The sequence below is a fragment of the Pteropus vampyrus genome, unplaced genomic scaffold, assembly GCF_000151845.1.
Source record: "Pteropus vampyrus isolate Shadow unplaced genomic scaffold, Pvam_2.0 Scaffold44, whole genome shotgun sequence".
Taxonomy (NCBI): domain Eukaryota; kingdom Metazoa; phylum Chordata; class Mammalia; order Chiroptera; family Pteropodidae; genus Pteropus; species Pteropus vampyrus.
This window is the reverse complement of record NW_011888825.1, coordinates 7,827,192-7,845,711: the sequence shown is the minus strand read 5'-3', so window position 1 is coordinate 7,845,711 and position 18,520 is coordinate 7,827,192. Positions and strand designations below refer to the sequence as shown.

Here is an 18,520-nt window from a genome sequence, read left to right as displayed (position 1 = left end):
CATCAGGGTCTGTCTGGCTCACTGTGTTATAACCTCATAAAGGACAAGGACCCAATCTTAATTATCTAAGTATCCCCAGTTTCTGCGAGAACATGAACTATGGAACTGTCTGCATGTGTTGAATACAGCGAAAACCAAATTTCTTTATTCTGGTTATATGAAAAGTTTTTTGCCTTCCCACCTCAATCCTTCATTTTGATAAAGGCTAATGCCAATCTTGCCTTATAATAACTGCTTGTCCTCTTATCTGTTCCTTTCACCAGACAACATGAAGTACTCAAAGTAAAATGTTCCTTAATTCGTAATACCATCTCAAAGTCTTTTACCTACTCACCAAAACTAAAATCTGACATTTTTCTTAAAATAACAAAGGCCTTAGTGGCCACTCCACAAGTGGTCCCACATTATGGGACCACATTATTCGAACCATGATGGAAAGAAGAATCTGTATTCTTCTTGCTCTCTACTGCCACTTAGAGAACACTGTTGAACTTTTATTTAGAAAATACTTCCCTGTTAAAATTTCACAACATCTACCGATGACACCTTTCTTCCTCTTTCTTTTAGTGTTACAGACTGACTTCTCAAAGACTCTCAAGAACAAGTAGATAATTTTATCACATGGCGCACTACACCTTGCCATTATTCTTCAGATTTCAAAATGCCTATCAATGTCTTTGATCCCCTTACTCTACAACGATGTCACAATCCATCAAGAACTGTATTTACTATTCCACTGTTTCAAAATCATGATTTTCTTATTGGTTTTGTGACTTTCCCAATTTCTCGCCCTGGCTAATGGCCAGTTTCTTTTTCTTCTGAATATTTATTATTACTAGAGAAAACTAAGAAATCAAGAAAATGTTTAAATGTATACTTTCCAACCATGACTAAGTCTGCTTTACAACTGGGAAGGTTTTATTCATCTCTGATTCCCTAGCACACCACTGTAATCACAAGTCCTATTTCAAATATTAATAACCTCACCCGCAGCACAAAGGTAGCACCTGTCATTCTGAACCATAAAGACGGCATACCACAGGAGATCACTTCATAAATTATATAAATGTATAACCACTATGCTGTACACCTGAAACTAATATAATATTGATGTCAGCTATAACTGAAAAAATGTTTAAAATTAAAAAAAAAAAAAAAAGATGGCACACCAATGACAAATTCTACCCTTTGTCTAGCAATTGGGCTTCATAATCCACAAAATGGTTGATAGCACTAAGAAATGATGAAGAGGTGTCAACTCAGCAGGAGGTAAGTAAAGAGGTTCACTGTTCCCTTAGACTTGGATGATACATATATTCTTATTTCCCTAATACTTTTCTCCTTATAATGCCAAGCAGGGTTTTGAAGAGAGTAAGCAATCTCACACATTCCCTGCTGCATGAAATCAAGCCAACAGCTGATTTTACTCAGCTGGGAATGAGAAGCAACTGCAGCACATGCTTCAACCAGTCAATGAGAAAATTAAGGTAGCATCCATTCTAAAACAAGGCTTCTAGTTCTGCAGAGTGTGTGAAAACAATACAAAGAAATTGATGGAGTTGCTCGATAGAATCTGTAGAAGTGTGTGACACCTCCAAAGTAGAATCTTTTACATTCCATCCAGGAAACACCCACATTAACTAAGCAGCAGTGAGTGGAAAGGGAGTGCTAAGGAGACCAGAGACTGCACTTACCTCGAGGTGATATGCATCAAGGCCCATTTTAATGACTGCCACTGACATTAAAGACCGCAATGAATAACATCTGGTTTTAACAAGAAGTGATAGGAATTGCTTTTGATTCAGGGAAATCTGAAGAAAAATGCCAATCCCTATGGGCTAGGATGGAGGTTACAGGTTACATCCTCCAACCTTTTTAGTGGGCTGGCTGAAGTAGAAGTCCATAATTTCAAAAGGAAACTCTTCAAAAGGTCCCCCAATAGACAAAGGCATTCTCAATGCTTCTTATCCAGCTTTCTCTCTCCTTAAGCCCCAAACTTGAAAGTCAATAAAAAAAATTTCATTCTGTTAGGGACGTTCTCATAACATGAAACACTTCTGTCAAACAAGCTATTCACTATGAATGGGACAGCACATTATAAAACAAAAATGAAAATTCAAATGAAAAATGAAAATTCAACTCAAAAGAATAAATGAAAAACAGGGTCAATTTCAGCAGGAGCCTCAATAGCAAGCTCAAATAATAGTTTGTGCCAAGGCTTATTACTATTGTATCTAACTTAATATCTAACACACACACACACACACACACACACACACACACACTCTCTCTCTCTCTCTCTCTCTCTCTCTCTCTCTCTATTTCTTTGTTAAAATGCTCAAGCCTTTGGAAAACAGAAAACAGACAAAAAATGCCCACTCAGTAAATGATGAAGTTATCAAAAAATGAAAACTAAATTTAAGAATAAGCAGCTATAGTTAACTAAAAAGGTATAAGAGGAAGGAAAAAACGAAGTTCTACAGCCACTGACTGCTTTTCTTTAAAAAGTACTTCAGGCAGTAAATAGAAAATACCTTATGCCTATCTTAACAAAATATATTAATAACTAATGCCCTTAAACAAACTGAATTTGAGACTACTTTCCTGAAGAGTAAAAGCTGTCAATCACCAAAAAGCATCATCATGAAGGCAATAAACGTAATAGCAGTTGTGATTTATTGGGCACACTCTGTGTGCCTGACACTGCACTCTAGGGACTTTTTACACATAAAACTAGTTCTCATGTTAACCCTGCAAGATAAGTATTACTGTTTCCACTCCCACAGATATGGAAACCAAGGCTCACCAAATGAAGGGACACATCTAAAGTCACATAGATAGAAAAAAGCAGAGCATTTTTGAGTCTAAAGCAATTTCCATTATACATAATTTTTCAACCTGTCTAAAACATTCTAACTAGTGTCTAGCTAACAGTTTACTCAGTAACTCTCCCAACTACAAAACTTATTACGAATTATTACGTTTACATAATAAGTATATGCTTTCGGAATACCTTTGGGGAACAAAAACATGCTGGCATAAACAAACTGGAAAACCTGGAAGAAATGGAAAATTCCTTAAAAAAAAAAATACAATCTTCCAAGACTAAATCAAGAAGAAACAGAAAATCTGAACAGACAAATAACTACTAACGGAAATGAATCAGTAAGCAAAAAACTCCCCAAAACAGAAGTCTGGGACCTGTGGGTGAATTTTACCAAACATTCAAAGAAGAATTAACACCTATCCTTCTCAATCTATTCCAAAAAATTCAAGAGGGAAGGCTCTCAAGTTCAATTTATCAGGATATCATTACTAGACAAAGACATTACCAAAAAAAATTTTAAAATTATAGGCCAATATCCCTCATGAACATAAATCCAAAAATCCTCAGTAAAACATTAGTAAACCAAATTGAGCAATACATTAAAAAGATCATACGCTATGAGGAAGAAGGATTTCTTCTTGGGATGCAAGGTTGGTTCAATATCTGCAAATCAATTAACGTGGTATACTACATAAACAAAAAGAAGAAAATATGATATATCAGTAGACGCAGAAAAAGCATTTGACAAAATCCAACATTCATTTATGATAAAAACCCTCAGCAAAGTGTGAATACAGAGAGAACATATCTCAACGTAATAAAGGCCATATTTGACGAACCCACAGCTAAGATCATATTCAATGTTGAAAAGTTAGAAGTGTTTTAAGATCAGGAATAATACAAGGTTGTCAACTTTTACCACTTCTGTACAACATAATATTGGAAGTCCCAGCCACAGAAATCAGACAAGAAATAAAAGGTATCCAAATTGGAAAGGAAGAAGTAAAACTCATTATTTGCAGATTATATAATACTGTTTATAGAGAACTCTAAAAAATCCACCAAAAAACTATTAGAACCAATAAATGAATTCAGTAAAGCAGCAGGACACAAAATTAATATTCAGAAATCGGTTGCAATTTTATACAAAAATTTTTACATGTTTATACAAATTATCAGAAAGAGAAATTAAGAAAATCCTATTTACGATAACATCAAAAAAATAAAATAAAAATACCTTGAAATAAGTTTAAACAAGGAGGCAAAGACCTGTACTTGGAAAACTATAAGAAATTGAAGAAACTGAAGAAGATACAAATAGATGGAATCATATACCATACTCATGGATAGGAAGAATAAACATTGTTAAAATGTCCATACTACTCAAAACAATCTATAGATGGATGGACCTATGCAATCCCTATAAAATACCAATGGCATTTTTCACAAAACTAGGACAAATAATCCTAAAATTTATATGGAACCACAAAAGACCCCGAACAGCCAAAGCAACTGAGAAAGAAAAACAAAGTTGTAGGTATCACACTACCTGATATCATACTATGCTACAAGACCATAGTAATCAAAACAGCATAGTACTGGCATAAAAACAGACACATAGATCAGTGGAACAGAATGGGGAGCTTAGAAATAAACTCATGTCTATATGGTCAATTAATCTATGACAAAGGAAGCAAGAATATACAATGGGGTAAAGACAGTCTCTTCAATAAATGGTATTGGAAAAACTGGACAGACGTAAGCAAAAAAAAAATGAAACTAGACCATTTTCTTATACTATATACAAGAATAAACTCAAAATGGATTAAAGACTTAATTGTAAGACAGGAAACCATAAAACCCTTGAAGAAAACTCTCTGACATTACTCTTAGTAATATTTTTTTGGATACGTCTTCGTAAGCAAGGGGAACAAAAGAAAAAATAAACAAATGGGACTACATCCAACTAAAAAATTTTCACACAGCAAAGAAAACCATCAATACAACGAAAAGACAACCTACTGAATGGAAGAAGGCATTCACCAATGATACATCCAATAAGAGATTAATATACAAAATGTATAAAGAACTCACACAATTTAACACCAAAACAACAAACAATCCAATTAAAAAATGGGCAGAGGAACTGAACAGAAATTCTCAAAAAAAGATATACAGATGGCCAATAGGCATATGAAAAGATGCTCTGATAATCATCAGAGACATGCAAATTAAAACCACAATGAGATATCACCTTACCCCTGTCCAAATGGCTATCATCAATTAATCAACAAAGAAGTGTTGGCGAGGATGTGGAGTAAAGGGAATCCTTGCACAGTGCTAGTGGGATTGTAAATTGGTGCAGCCACCATGGAAAAACAGTATGGAGGTTCCTCAAAAAATTAAAAATAAAACTACCATGTGACTCGGTAATCCTACTTCTGAGTATTTATCTGAAAAAAATCCAAAACACTAATTTGAAAAGATATATGCATACTTATGTTCATTGCTGCATTATTTACAATAGCCAAGATATGGAACCTATTTAAGTATCATCCATTGACAGAAGTTTGGATAAAGATGTGGTATATATGCATAATGGAATATTTATTCAACCATAAAAAAGAATAAAATCTTATCATTTGTGACATGCATGGACCTAGAGGGTATTACGCTAAGTGAAATAAGTCAGACAGAGAAAGGCACATACCATATAATTTCACTTACATGTAGAATTAAAAAAACAAAATAAATGAAACAGAAACAGTCTCATAAATACAGACAACAAAGTAATGGCTGCTAGATGAGAGGGGCATTGGGAGGCTGGGTGAAAAAGATGAAGGGAATAAAAAGTACAAATTAACAGTTACAAAATAATCATGAGGATGTAACGTACAGCAATAGGGCAGTGGACCCCGACTTTTTTGGTACCATAAACCAGTGCTCCTAGCACTGGGAGTGGCTGAAAATACAGATGAAGCTTTGCTCACTCACTTGCCATTCACCTTCTGCTGTGTGGCCTGGTTCTTAACAGACCACGGACCGATATCAGTCCGTGGCCCAGGGTGGGGTGGGGGGACGGGAAGGAAGAGGGGAGGTTGGGGACCCCTGGAATAGGGAATATAGTCGACAATGTTGTAATAACTATGTATAGAGCCAGGTAGATACAAGATTTATCAGGGGGACCATTATATAAATGTCTAACCACTATGCTATACACCTAAAATATGGAATGTCGACTGTAATTAAAAAAAAATTTTAATTTAAAAATATATACAAGTAAACAAGACCAAAACAAACACACACAAAAAAGCAAAAAAGCCCAACATGCTGACACATTTAATGAGGAAGGTGTCAGTATGTAGGAAGAATACAAATTCTTGTGAAAAGTATTCGAGTATTTGGAAATAAAGAATATGGTTTTTAAACAACGACCTGCTTTATTGTAGGTCACTAGCAGGTATCATAGTAATTCCATCTGCATATTGATAGACTTATTAAATGAGAGTTTATGCTGGAAAGTAAGAAGAAATTCTAAGAAGTTCTACAAAAAAAGTTGCACATAGAATCGAATTACTACTTGGCACATTATCTGTAATTCTAGGTCTCAATAACACTGAAGCATGGCTTTTACTTTCCAATCTTTGATATATATTCACAGATTCAACTAAAATTTATAACAAGCCATACTCAATCTCATCATGGGACATTAATAAGTTGCAGTGTAAAAGTGGTCTGGGCAGCATCTAACAAAATTTTGAGAGAATAGTTAAAACTTTTGCCAACAATAATCTCTGAATGCAATTTTAACAAAAGTATGATTATGTCTCATTTACCTATTATTTTAAGATTAAAACTCATTTTCAGAGTAAACAATATGCCAGGTTTCCCTATAGCAAAAACAGGTTAAAAATCAAAGCTCACAAACTTGGTATCTCTCAGTCAATAGCATACATACTATTCATTCATCTACCAAATAAAAATTGTTCCTTACAAAAAATTAAAAATGAATAAATTTAAGAGAAAAGTACACCTGAAACTTACTGGATTTTGTTAACCAATGTCACCATAATAAAAATAGTTTCTTATAGGTAAGAGGTAAGGAGTCGGGGGATGGAAGAAGCAATCAAAAACTGAAAGAATCAAGCAGAACCATCAGCAGAACTCTGTACAGAGTCTTGAAATAAGTTTGCTCTAATTACTACTGGATTACCTGAAGTAATTCCTACTGATTCAAACTTGCTTGGGTAATAGAACAGTAAAGTGATTTTCAAGTTAGTTGGACCTCTATATTCACCAGAGTAAAATCAAGACATATGAATTTAAAGTTTCTGAACTTTTTTCTATATAGCAAACTCTATTATTTCCAACCTAGATGTTTTTCCTAAACTCCAGACTTTTATATATATATATCTGCCATTTTACATCTCTGCTTGTACGTCTAATAGGTATTTCAAATTTAGTATGTCCCAATTTCCCCACAAAATCTGCTCCTCCTTCAGTCATGCCTATCATAGTAAATGACACCTCCACAAGCCAAAACTTGGGTTGTCTTTGATAACTGTTTTTTGTTTGTTTGGGTTTTTTATTGTTGTTGTTGTGGTTTTTTTGCTTGTTTTGTTTTGTTTTGTTTTTTGCATCCCCCACAATCAATCTATCGGCAAAACCTGTTGGCCTTCCTTTCAAATGTATATCCAGAAATTGACCAGTTCTCCTCACCTCCCCGACTATAGCCTAGTCCAAGCCACTGGAATTATTAGAACAACCTCCTAACTGGTCTCCCTGCTCTCCTCTCTCACTTGGTATCAGTTCTGTTATTCAGTTGTATATCAAACTAACACCACCTAATTTCTGAAAAACTGTCCATCTATTCTGACACAAATAGAATGAAGTACTCAGCAATTAAATAAAATAGGTATGATTCTTTTGGTCTGAGATGGTGGGTTAAGTCCATCAATCAACACCCTCCTTTCACAAAATCCCAGTGAAACAATCAGAAAAATATAAAACTAGAGGGAAAAACCAGAGGTAATAACCTAAAAGCTAAAGTGGGCAAGACTAGACTGTTGAAAAGACTGACAAAACCAAAACTGAGCCTACCTGGGGGCAAGAATTCCCAAGGCTCAGCTCAAGGTGAGGGTACATATAGAATAACTCGGTTCTGCAAATGTGTTCTGGAATGTGCTAAGGGTGCTAGTCCTCAGAACAAGAATGTGCAGAAGAAAATACTAATATGGCTGAAAATGAACAAGGATGAGTGTGCCACAGAAGAGTAAAATAGTGCCCCTAATAACTTTAGAAGGCAAATGTTTCAGATTAACGACGACACTCTCTGCCACACAAAACTTCCTGTTAAAGCTTTCTCTTCTATCGGCATAAGCAATGACAGCTAATCCAACAAAGGTAAGGTAAAATAAATATTAAATTACCACCTTACATTATCTGAGATTGAAAAAATTAAACAGCAACATTTCTAAAACAATTTCTAAAAATAAAGTTATATACACTAGTTTGTAATTAGGAATAAAGCTACTGTTAAAAATTTGTAGCCAAAACGTGTTTAAAACGTAGACGGGCTCTAGCATCTATAGCTAAAGGACCTTGGTTCTACTTTGTGGGAAGTAGGGAGAAAAGCTCTGGCTCCTTTGGTGGAACAATGTTTCCTACCTCACTGCCAACATTCAGCTCATAAATCTTTACAGAGCTCTATAATCATCTATCCCTTTGTCTCTACAGTATTAGTCCTGTCAGTGTATAAGCATGCTCTTTCCCTCCCTTCTTTCTGATCCTCATCAGCCCTGTCAAATATCTCTCTGTTTCCTTTTATAAGCAAATCTTACAAACAAGGCTACCCTTGTACTACTGCCACATCCTCATCTTCTGTATCTCCTTCAGTTCACTATAATCTTATTTCTGGCCATCACCAATCCACTGAAAATACATGTCAAGGTCAACTCGGCTGACTAAATCTCTAGCTGCATTTACACAGCTGACTCATGAAACACTCCCTATAACTTTTTGACCAAGAAATACTATTTTTGAATAATTTGTAATCACATCTTGTGAACTGGTAGTGTTCTGGAGGAAACAATGACCTAGAAAACACAAAATGGTTATGGCTACAAATACTGAGAAAACTGTATTTGGTGACCAGGGTGACAAGAGAAGAAAGAGTGGCTGTGTGGGGAAACCAGGACATATTTAGAAATGCTAATATGGAGTCAGGAGCTGTCACACATTCAATTCCACATTGCGAGTTGTATCTGGGTGTGGAGAGCAAATGGTGACTGCATTCTCAGCAGCCTCACTAGTAAAACATACATGAGCTGTTACAGCTGAGTAGTTATTTAGGAGGAAAAAGTTTTAAAAGTACTGAGATACAACTGTAAATACACTGCATTGTATTAAAAATTGTCTTTCTTGGTCAAGATCTTTATCAGACTTAAACTATTAAACTCTGAAAATGAAGTTAACCTGAAACAAAATCGGGCCCCAGATATTTCAGTAAACAATCCTCTACTGTGGTTACCATGTTATATTTCTTTCCCTTACTCTATCTGTTCCCTCCTGGTAAAGATGGTCAAAGGACTGGTGAGGTGGTATATTAAATAAGTTATTAAGGGTCTCATATTTAATTGCATTAGTACTGTTAGCATTGACATGAATTGGAAGTATATATAACATGGAAGTATAAACTTCTCATTAATTTTATCATACTAGAAACTTAAAATACATTCAAAATAGAAGATATAACACATATGTATTAAATTCAAAAGTTGTAATATGTTCATTATATCTTAATTAATTTAATAGAAATGACAATCTCTAAAGTACACATTGAGTACAAAGCTCCTGTTATAATAATTTCTTATTCATATTTCCACCAACCCTGAAATCCTCCGGGTTGAAACACACCTGGTTTCTTCCTCTGCGTTTTCCATAATTCCTTCTTACTAGGGCTTTATAATTCTCATTTTTCTTGGTTAAGTAGTAATATAAAACACAATCAGGAACACTCTGTAAGTAAAAAAATATTTTTTTTGAGGAATCAATGAAATAAATTTTTTAAAAGTCAAATAATACTTTCAAGGAAAACATCTGGTATTCTCAAAGTATAAATTGAGGAGAAAGACACAGGACTAGCATTTTAAAGCATATCTAGGCTCTAGAATATATATATAATATATTATAGTCTACTATTATATAGTCTATTTATATATTATATATAGTCTACATATACACACACAAACACACACACACACACACACACACACATATATATAGTCTACAATTGGACATTACAGTTGTTTTAATCCAAATTACATAAAATATACCAGGAACTATCAGAAACATCTAAACAATGTCTTGTTAACCAGTAACTAAATTCCCTTTCTTACTGCGTATGTGTAACCATTCAAAATGTCTCTTTAAATATTTCGCTCAAAAATATTATTCAATCCACTGTACAAAAATTTCAGGGAAAATCAGGACATTAATATTATAATTAGAAATTTAATAAAGTTCAAATAGCATTGCAATCTATGTGTTTTAGGGAAATACAATATCAGGTCATTTTTCATTAACCTTGAAAATTAGTCTGTACGTAAGATTTGAGATCATATAATTGTAAATGTCACTATACTAGTCGCAGGAGAATCTTTTCTGCAGCAAGCCTTTTGCAAAAATCAGTTCTATTTTAACTATTTTTGGGTATTAGAGCACAAAAATTTCAAAGTAGTGATCATCACAAACTTATAAACATTCTCAATGTGAACCATTTCTTACCTTCCTTTCCAAGTAAGATGCAATTAGTCCAAAGTTTTTTGGATGCTGGATAAACCTGTTTAAAAATAACAACAACAACATATACACATATACACAAATATTTTAACAACTCAAAAAGAGGAGAGAAAAAAACCTTGATAATAGAAATATTATGTACATACTAATTCCCAGTGGTTCCTAGCTGACAATCTGAGGAATGACTATAAAATCACTGGAGTCTTTTAAAAGGCACAGATTACTGTGCACCATCCACCAGGAACTGACTGGACTGGTCTACATTAGAAGACAGAAATCTATACTTTTAAAAAGCACCCCAAGGTGACTGAGACACCACCCAAATTTCACTACCACTCTTAACATGACTATTAACCCCAGTTCGTGTCTGTCACCTACATTTCCACCTATAAACTTATAGGAAGATCATGTCAAATCTATAATCTCTACTTCCCAGAATAACCATTCAAATGCCAAAATGGGGCCAACTTTTTGGAAAATAGTTCAATTTACAAGTAAATGCCAAATACTTTTTAGTAACTTATGTAAGCTTCTATTAGATAATAATTTAAAATTTAAATTACTTGTCCTTAAAGATCTCCTTCTCATGGTCAGTCCAAACATTCATAAACTGCCTATCTTTATAAACTTTCATAGGGTCCTCCATAAGCCCATTCATGTTAATAAACTTGACCCGTCTTTGTTCTGCATCAAACATCATAGGCGGGATCACAGAGAGCTGCCGCATTTGTTTCTCATTATTCTGCAAAAAAACAAACAAACAACAACAAAAAGATGCATTTACATAAAATAAAATTTAAAGAGGGCCACAGACCAACTATTTTAATATACACTAAAACAAACACATATAGAGTTTAATGACAATAGCAGTGTACACTATTACATCTAACATATAGTAATTATTCATATATCTAATAAAAATTCATTCAATGAATTACAGAAGGAGAGATTAAACATGCTAATTTTTTTACAATCCACTACTAGAATTTGAGAAGAGTTTTTTAAACAAAGCTGATACTTTGGATAATGGAATTTTAGACCTAGAGGATACAAAGTAATGTCGAGTTCATTGAAGTAATGACCTTATAAAGCATTTTAATTATATTTAGTCTCATTTTTAAAAGTCTTAACAACATTTTAGAGAACAAATCTTAATGCCATTTTAGAGAATAAATAGAAAAATAAGCAAAGCAGCACCAAAATCATAAGGTTATTGATTTTAAATTAACTAAACTCACTGATATATTAAATATTCCTTGCTAATCTTACTCTTTCCATTGAAAATTTAAAACTATTATCCCTAAAATTTCAACTAAAACTTTGTTATATCTATACAATTTATTTTTCACAAAGCTTAATTTGTTAAAGTTTAGAAGTGCAAACTTCCATGAAAAAACTTTTACTAAAATTACAAGTATTGACCCCAGTACAAGGCTAGGTTTTCCCTAAAACTTTTCTTCAAAGACATGAATATTGTCTTACAAATCTTTACAAAGTCTATAATTTTATGGGGTACTCTCAATTAGTTTGAACACCAAAGTACTATTTGGGACTGACACATTAGCTTGAAATCACAACTGATACTAGTTTTAGATGCTTTCATGAAATTAAAAAAAAAAAAAAATCAAGCAAAGAAATTTAATACAGATTTAGTCATCACTGCAGGGATGATGGCCAGATTTTGAAATGCATTGCAATGTAATAATTGTCTTTGATCATTATTTAAGGGACAACCTCACTCGAATAAGCAAGACCTTCAGAATGCAGAGATAAGGTTTTAAAAAGCCATGTTATAAAATCAAAATTAGCAAAACTCAATAGAGAGCTTTGGACCAACTTTAAGATACAGTATGAACATAGCTAAGAAGATTCAGTGTTAGAGACTGAAATCCATTCTTATTCATATTGATTTATTAATATCACATTCTATCTCTCTCCCAGGCTCACCTGGTTAGAGAGCACCCTTTGGAGACCCCATCAAATACAAATATCTGCAAAATACACACTCTTTCACTATTTTATGAAATATGAAATATGGCACCACCAGCTCAGTCTTGTGACCTAGAAACCAGGGAGTCACTTTCCATTTCTCTTCCTTCCCACCCCCACACTTCATCCATCCATCTTGTCCTGTCTATTCTACCATCTATTAATCTACCCTATCAGTCCCCTCCTATACATTCTGACTCAGGTCCTTATTTTTATCCTAACAGCCTCTTCATCTCTTTCCATGCCTCTCTGTTGCCAAAGTCATATCTGTAAAATACCAGTACAATCATATGACTGCCTTCTTTAAAACCTTGAATGGCTGGCCAGTCTTTGAAACAGTTTAAACTTCCTAAATGTTCCCTCATTTACATACAAATAAACCCTTAGTTCTTGGGGTATGAGGCCAAAATTCCTGAATAATTAATGATTTAACTTGAATTAAATTAATTAATTTTCTTACCTCCTGCTCAGAGAGCCCATCAATAATTTCAGAAATCTCATGCTCACTCCTAGCAATGGTGGCTGAAAGACCAGCTCCCCTCTGCCCAACTCTAAATTTGAGGAAGAATTTATAAATATATTTAAAAGCCATTTATAAAAGAGACATATAAATATGTTACTTTTCTAAATAAGATCTTTTTAACCAACTAGAAGTCAGAGAAGAAACTTAAAATGGTATTAAGTACTTTGAAGTACTTTGAGTCATCTACAAAATTAATAACTTCAATGCTGAGATTAAGACTTAAAGTTTACATGTCCAAATTCAAATGGCAGAACTACTTATGGGAAACTTCTAGAAAAACCAGTTATTTGTGCCATTTCCATTTCAAATACCAATCTTTTGCCTGCCTTCCAGAGTAGAGAATTGCAGGCTTAGAAAAATACATCAAACATTTTAAGAGGGAAAAAAATAAAACCATCATCTCTCACAAAAAATCATGATTAAAGAGGCTTACAAGACTCTTACATGGGATAGCAGAGAAGAAAACTAAAGTTTTTCCTTTTGCAAAATATTTGTTCTTTAAAAGTAAAACATAAAAAAACTACCTATTAATATCAAAGAATTTCTTAATTAGCAACCAATTTAATATTGTTTATGTTGGTAGGTAATGAAGGACTAAGAGATATTCAAGTCTATTCTTATTAACTGTCATTTCCAAAGAAATGGGTATTTTCAAGAACTGAAGAATTTCAAAATATTTGCTTAAATTTAGATTCAACAGCATGATTAAATATAAAAAAATATTAAATTCACTAAGACGTAATCTTTGCTAGGTGATAATGAAGTTTTATATTCAAAATAAAAGTTCTTTATGAACTTTCTTAATGAACAGATTTAGGTAACAATAAAATATTGTAAAAGATGAAAAGTGTGATTCAAAAAAAACAGCATAGTCATTAAACACCAAACTACTTACCGCTGAAATCTTTCTTGCTGTTCTCTTTGTTTTCGAATTTCTGGAAACTGCTTTTCATAGTACTCTCTTGTTTTGCTTTCTTTAGCTTTCCTTCGAGGATTATTTTCTATTCTGTCCACTTTTTTCTCCCATGCCTCCATGAGTTGATCATAACGTTGGCAGATTTTTTGTTCCTATTAAATACCCGCAGCAAATTAATAATTAAACGAAACTGTGATTCTGACAAACGTAATACTTTAAAGTAACTGCTACTTCTTAAGGCTAAGTCAGAAAGAAGTACATTTGGCCTAAGACTCAATTGTGAATGAAAAGCTGTCCTTGATCTGAAAGAGAGAGAAACAGAGTTCTATTTCCTATGAAAGCTCAACACATACAGAGCATATTCTGGTGCAACTTTTTAAGTTAACATTAAGGCCATACAATTAATAAACGAACTGATAAGCTACTACATGTAGCTGACTAGCTGCTTTTATTATATTTCTGATAAGACTACATGTCTTCATTGTCAAAAGCAATGTAAAATTAAAAACAGAATCACATAGATAGTTCATAATCCCAATCACCCAAAGGCAACCAAGTAAACATTTTGTTGTTATCCTTCCAAACTGTCAGAGAAAACACACTTTAACCATTCCTCTGCTGTTGGTTTCAGTTAACTTGCAGCTGTCATTATAAATAATGCTATATTACATTTTTGACCGTCTAGAAAAGTCTAGAAATTGGTTGTATACTTTATGATAAAAATAAATCCAGTGAATGACATGAAATCAAGAATACTATAGAAAAATGAGTAAAATATGATCTTATTTTATAAATACAAAAGAACCCTCCCGCGTAGGAAACTGTGTACATGTCTGATGACACACTGATAAAAAAATTTGTGGACTCACGAAAAACTGTTAACACTGGTCACCTCAAGAAAAGTGGCATTAAAGAATACTATCCTCCTCACACTCCATACAGACCACCCCTCAACCCCCACCTTACTTTTCAATCGTTCTTTTCAACTCCTGTGTTTTATCCTTCCCTTTTTTTCCACCTCTGCTGCTACCTCAGTACAGCCAACACCAAACCCTCAACTAGATTAAACTAAGAGCTTCCTAAATGTCTCCCCCCATTGTGTTCTTAATGGTGTAGACAGATGCAAATTCTTAAAATACAAACCTGAACATTTCACTTCCTCAATTCAAACACTTAATAGATGCCCTCAGGATCTAATCCAAAGTATTCCAGGTGGCCTCCTGGGTTGTGTAAGACCTGGCCCTGGCTTCCCCCAGAAGAATGCTTACTTATCTGTCCCCAATTACACCTAAGGGGCTCCATCTGGGGCTCCCTAAGGGCTAAAATCAGATAGCTATCTTGCTCATCTTTGTAGAATGATTAGTGAGACAAAGTAAACAGCCAATAAATATTAAACAAATCAGTGAACATATAACCTTTATAATTAACTAAATACTCTATGAAGTACAAAAACAAAATTTGTGCATCACCAGATAGCAAATTTAGCAATTACCACAATTATAACAAAATTATTGAAAAGAAAATACTTTAGCTAATTTCTTATTTAATATTTGTATGTTCTTGGCAAAAAAAAATTCAAGACTGAAGGATCAGATTGGCAAATTATAACATTAAAAGTTACATGACAAATAAAAGCTGCTGAGTCTTGAGCTTTACAATTCATTAACTGTCAGGTCATTAAATATAAGGGACAAAGTTCATTTTTGATGTGAATTAAAGAACAGCATTTATTTACTAAATGACTAAATTTAAATGAATCAACAGTTTATCTAAAATTAGTATGTTATGAAAATAAGAATAGTAGCATTATATTTTCTAAAACTTAATTTCCATGATAATTATAACCATAAAACTTTTGGACTGCAAGTCATATAATAAATATGAAAAACTATTTGAATTTGAAAAAGCTACACTTCAGCTAACCCAATTTCTAATGAGCGAACAGTAGTATCCAATCGGCATGACCATAACTTACCAACATTTGTTTGAGGGTTAAGAGACTAATGTAGATAGATCATCCTATTTTTCTATCATATTTTTTAACTACTCACCATTTTCTTTGTTTTGGCTAGATTAAAATGTTATACACAGACAACCAAAGAAATTAATTTGATAATAATATTAAATGTGAATTATGCTATCAAAGTGTTGCTAGAACTAGATTTACATTTAAGTCATCTATAATTACTTTCTAAATCAGCACCTTTCTCAAATATAATCAAGAACCATTTTCATTATAATGGGAAAGTGAATGCCTACATGAGCACGAATGGGAAAACTATACAAATTTCAGTTAACAAGGATAGGACCTCACCCTTTGTTTTCTTGCATGATTTCTTCTTTTAAAAAATAAAATGAGTTTTTTCCTCATCACCTGGTTTCTAGAAGAGAAAAATATGGTTGTATGACATTAAGAAAAAGCACAGTTTAATAATGCATTTACTTTTATTTTTCAGAGACACTGAAAAACAAGCAAAGATCACTTAAGAATATATGATGTAATCAGTTAATCCTAATTTTTTTCGCCCTGAAAAATAAGACTTGCAATAATTAGAACTAACTAAAATTCCTCCCATTCTACAGCAAGACTTTATACAAATAGTTTGTTTTCAAGTATCACATCTAATTATAAGGCAAATATTATTTTCTAATTATAATTACACAGTTATTATCTGATTCTTCTTAAGAACTCTGGTGACATAAACATCTTTGTACACTCTGGAGGAGAGGAGGTAGAAGAGAAGGAAAAGCTTTTAAAGTTACCTCTCTACCTCAGGATTGGTGCTGACCTCCCTTCTATAGAATGTATATCAACATAAAGAAGTGAATTCTACTTTAAACAGATTTTCTTCAGTCACAGAAATAACACAATCGACTCTAAGAAGTAATGGAGGGCAATGTGACAAGGCAGGAAAACTTCTCTTATATCTTAACAGTTTCACTTTTTAAAATGAAGCATTGTGATCTTCAAAAACAATGACATGCAGGTTCAAATAGAAATATTTATACCCCACCTACTTCCAGAAAGGATTTCAAGCTGATTATTCAAATATAAATACAAAGCCAAGCAAGTAGAAGTAATTTTTTGGATTATCTGCCACTCAGGACTAACAGTGACACTGGCTCCACTCAAATAAGCAAGGACAATCGGGAGCTGGCTATATGGAAAAGTAGCCAAGACATGAAAAGAATTATTAAAAGGTACATTTGCTATTTCAAACAAAGCAAATGATGGTGATGAAAGAACAGCTACTGAATGATTCATAATGGGTGCATGCAGCTGAGTAAATGATATTTCACAAAGAATTTCACACAAACAGTAGAAGCGTTACCATATATTCAGTTTGCTCTAATTGTAATTATGTAGTACTCAAAAGCAAATGACAATCAATAAATATAATTTAAAATGTTTCCTAAGAATTTAAATGAAGAAGTCAGCCAGTCAGTAACCCAGCTCAGGTCAGTGTGCTAAGCATTATAGATAACATGACATAAATCAGAGCTGCTCTCCAGCTAGTACTAGGGGGAAAAAGACAGAACACAAACATAACTTTGTGAAGACTTTGTGAAAAAAAAAAATCATTAAAAGTAGCTAACTAGATTTTATCAGCTATTCTTTTAAAATATGTTAGAACAGCTAAACAGTTCCAAAATAAAGTATATTTTATATGAATTTGCCTAACCTACTCCTAAGGGTTGTCAAGACCACAGTAGCATCTAACAGAAAAGTTCTAAGTATATGACTTTTATTATAAACCACTTTCTTAACAAAAGTTAAAATTATTTAAATTTCAATTTTTTTCATGCATACTACCATGCAAATTATATTTGCCACCAGTTCTGCAAAGTAGTCAACTACTGCACACACTCTCAGTAAGAAATTTTTTTAAAAAAGATATATATAGCAATGTGCTTATTAGTAACTGTACTAGTAAATAACTATGTTCTGTTTATACTTAATAAAACATATAAAGTATAAAATATCACATTTTTGTCACAAACTAAGAATAATTCACCTAAAACTCTTAAAGTATGATAGTTTAAAAAAAAAGATACCTATCTAGCCTCCTCTCTTACTTCAATCAGATTAAGAAATTAGGTTTTCCTTTCCATTTATTTTCTTATTCCAAAATCCGCATCCATAAAGGCCTGGTATCTAGGATGAGCAAGGCTAAGCAAACTACATTCTGGAGCAGTCTCTTCACCCAGGTGAGGTGACTGAGCGCTTCCAAGGCACCAGGACATTAAATGGCAGAAGGGTCTACAAATACCGTCATTAGCAAGAGTCATGGAAGGGATTTCCCTAGAATAGGATTTTGAATAATGATAAAATGATCCGTGGCACTTCTACTTTGCAATGGCAGATGTGGCTTGGTGGGGGACGGTGTCATCACTAGTCTTAAATGAAAAAGCTTCATTATCTTACTTCATCATGCGCCTTGCAGGTACTCCACTGAAAAAAAGA

The 18,520-nt window shown here is 33.4% G+C and overlaps 1 protein-coding gene across 23 annotated transcripts in view; it reads right to left on the bottom strand.

Moving 5' to 3' along the window:
- Nucleotides 1-18,520, bottom strand: part of NCOR1 (nuclear receptor corepressor 1) — a 174,125-nt gene that overhangs the window by 81,177 nt on the left and 74,428 nt on the right. For 9 of the 23 annotated variants that reach the window (XM_023529976.1, XM_023529981.1, XM_023529975.1 and 6 more), the window contains exons 9-15: nt 18,482-18,508; nt 16,370-16,436; nt 14,035-14,207; nt 13,077-13,167; nt 11,191-11,369; nt 10,613-10,667; nt 9,716-9,844 (exon numbers count right to left, since the gene is read on the bottom strand). In XM_023529976.1, the coding sequence (XP_023385744.1) occupies nt 9,716-9,844; nt 10,613-10,667; nt 11,191-11,369; nt 13,077-13,167; nt 14,035-14,207; nt 16,370-16,436; nt 18,482-18,508 (721 nt within the window). The remainder of the gene's footprint in view (nt 1-9,715; nt 9,845-10,612; nt 10,668-11,190; nt 11,370-13,076; nt 13,168-14,034; nt 14,208-16,369; nt 16,437-18,481; nt 18,509-18,520) is intronic. The other 14 variants (XM_011359005.2, XM_011359008.2, XM_011359013.2 and 11 more) reach the window with 3 other exon arrangements.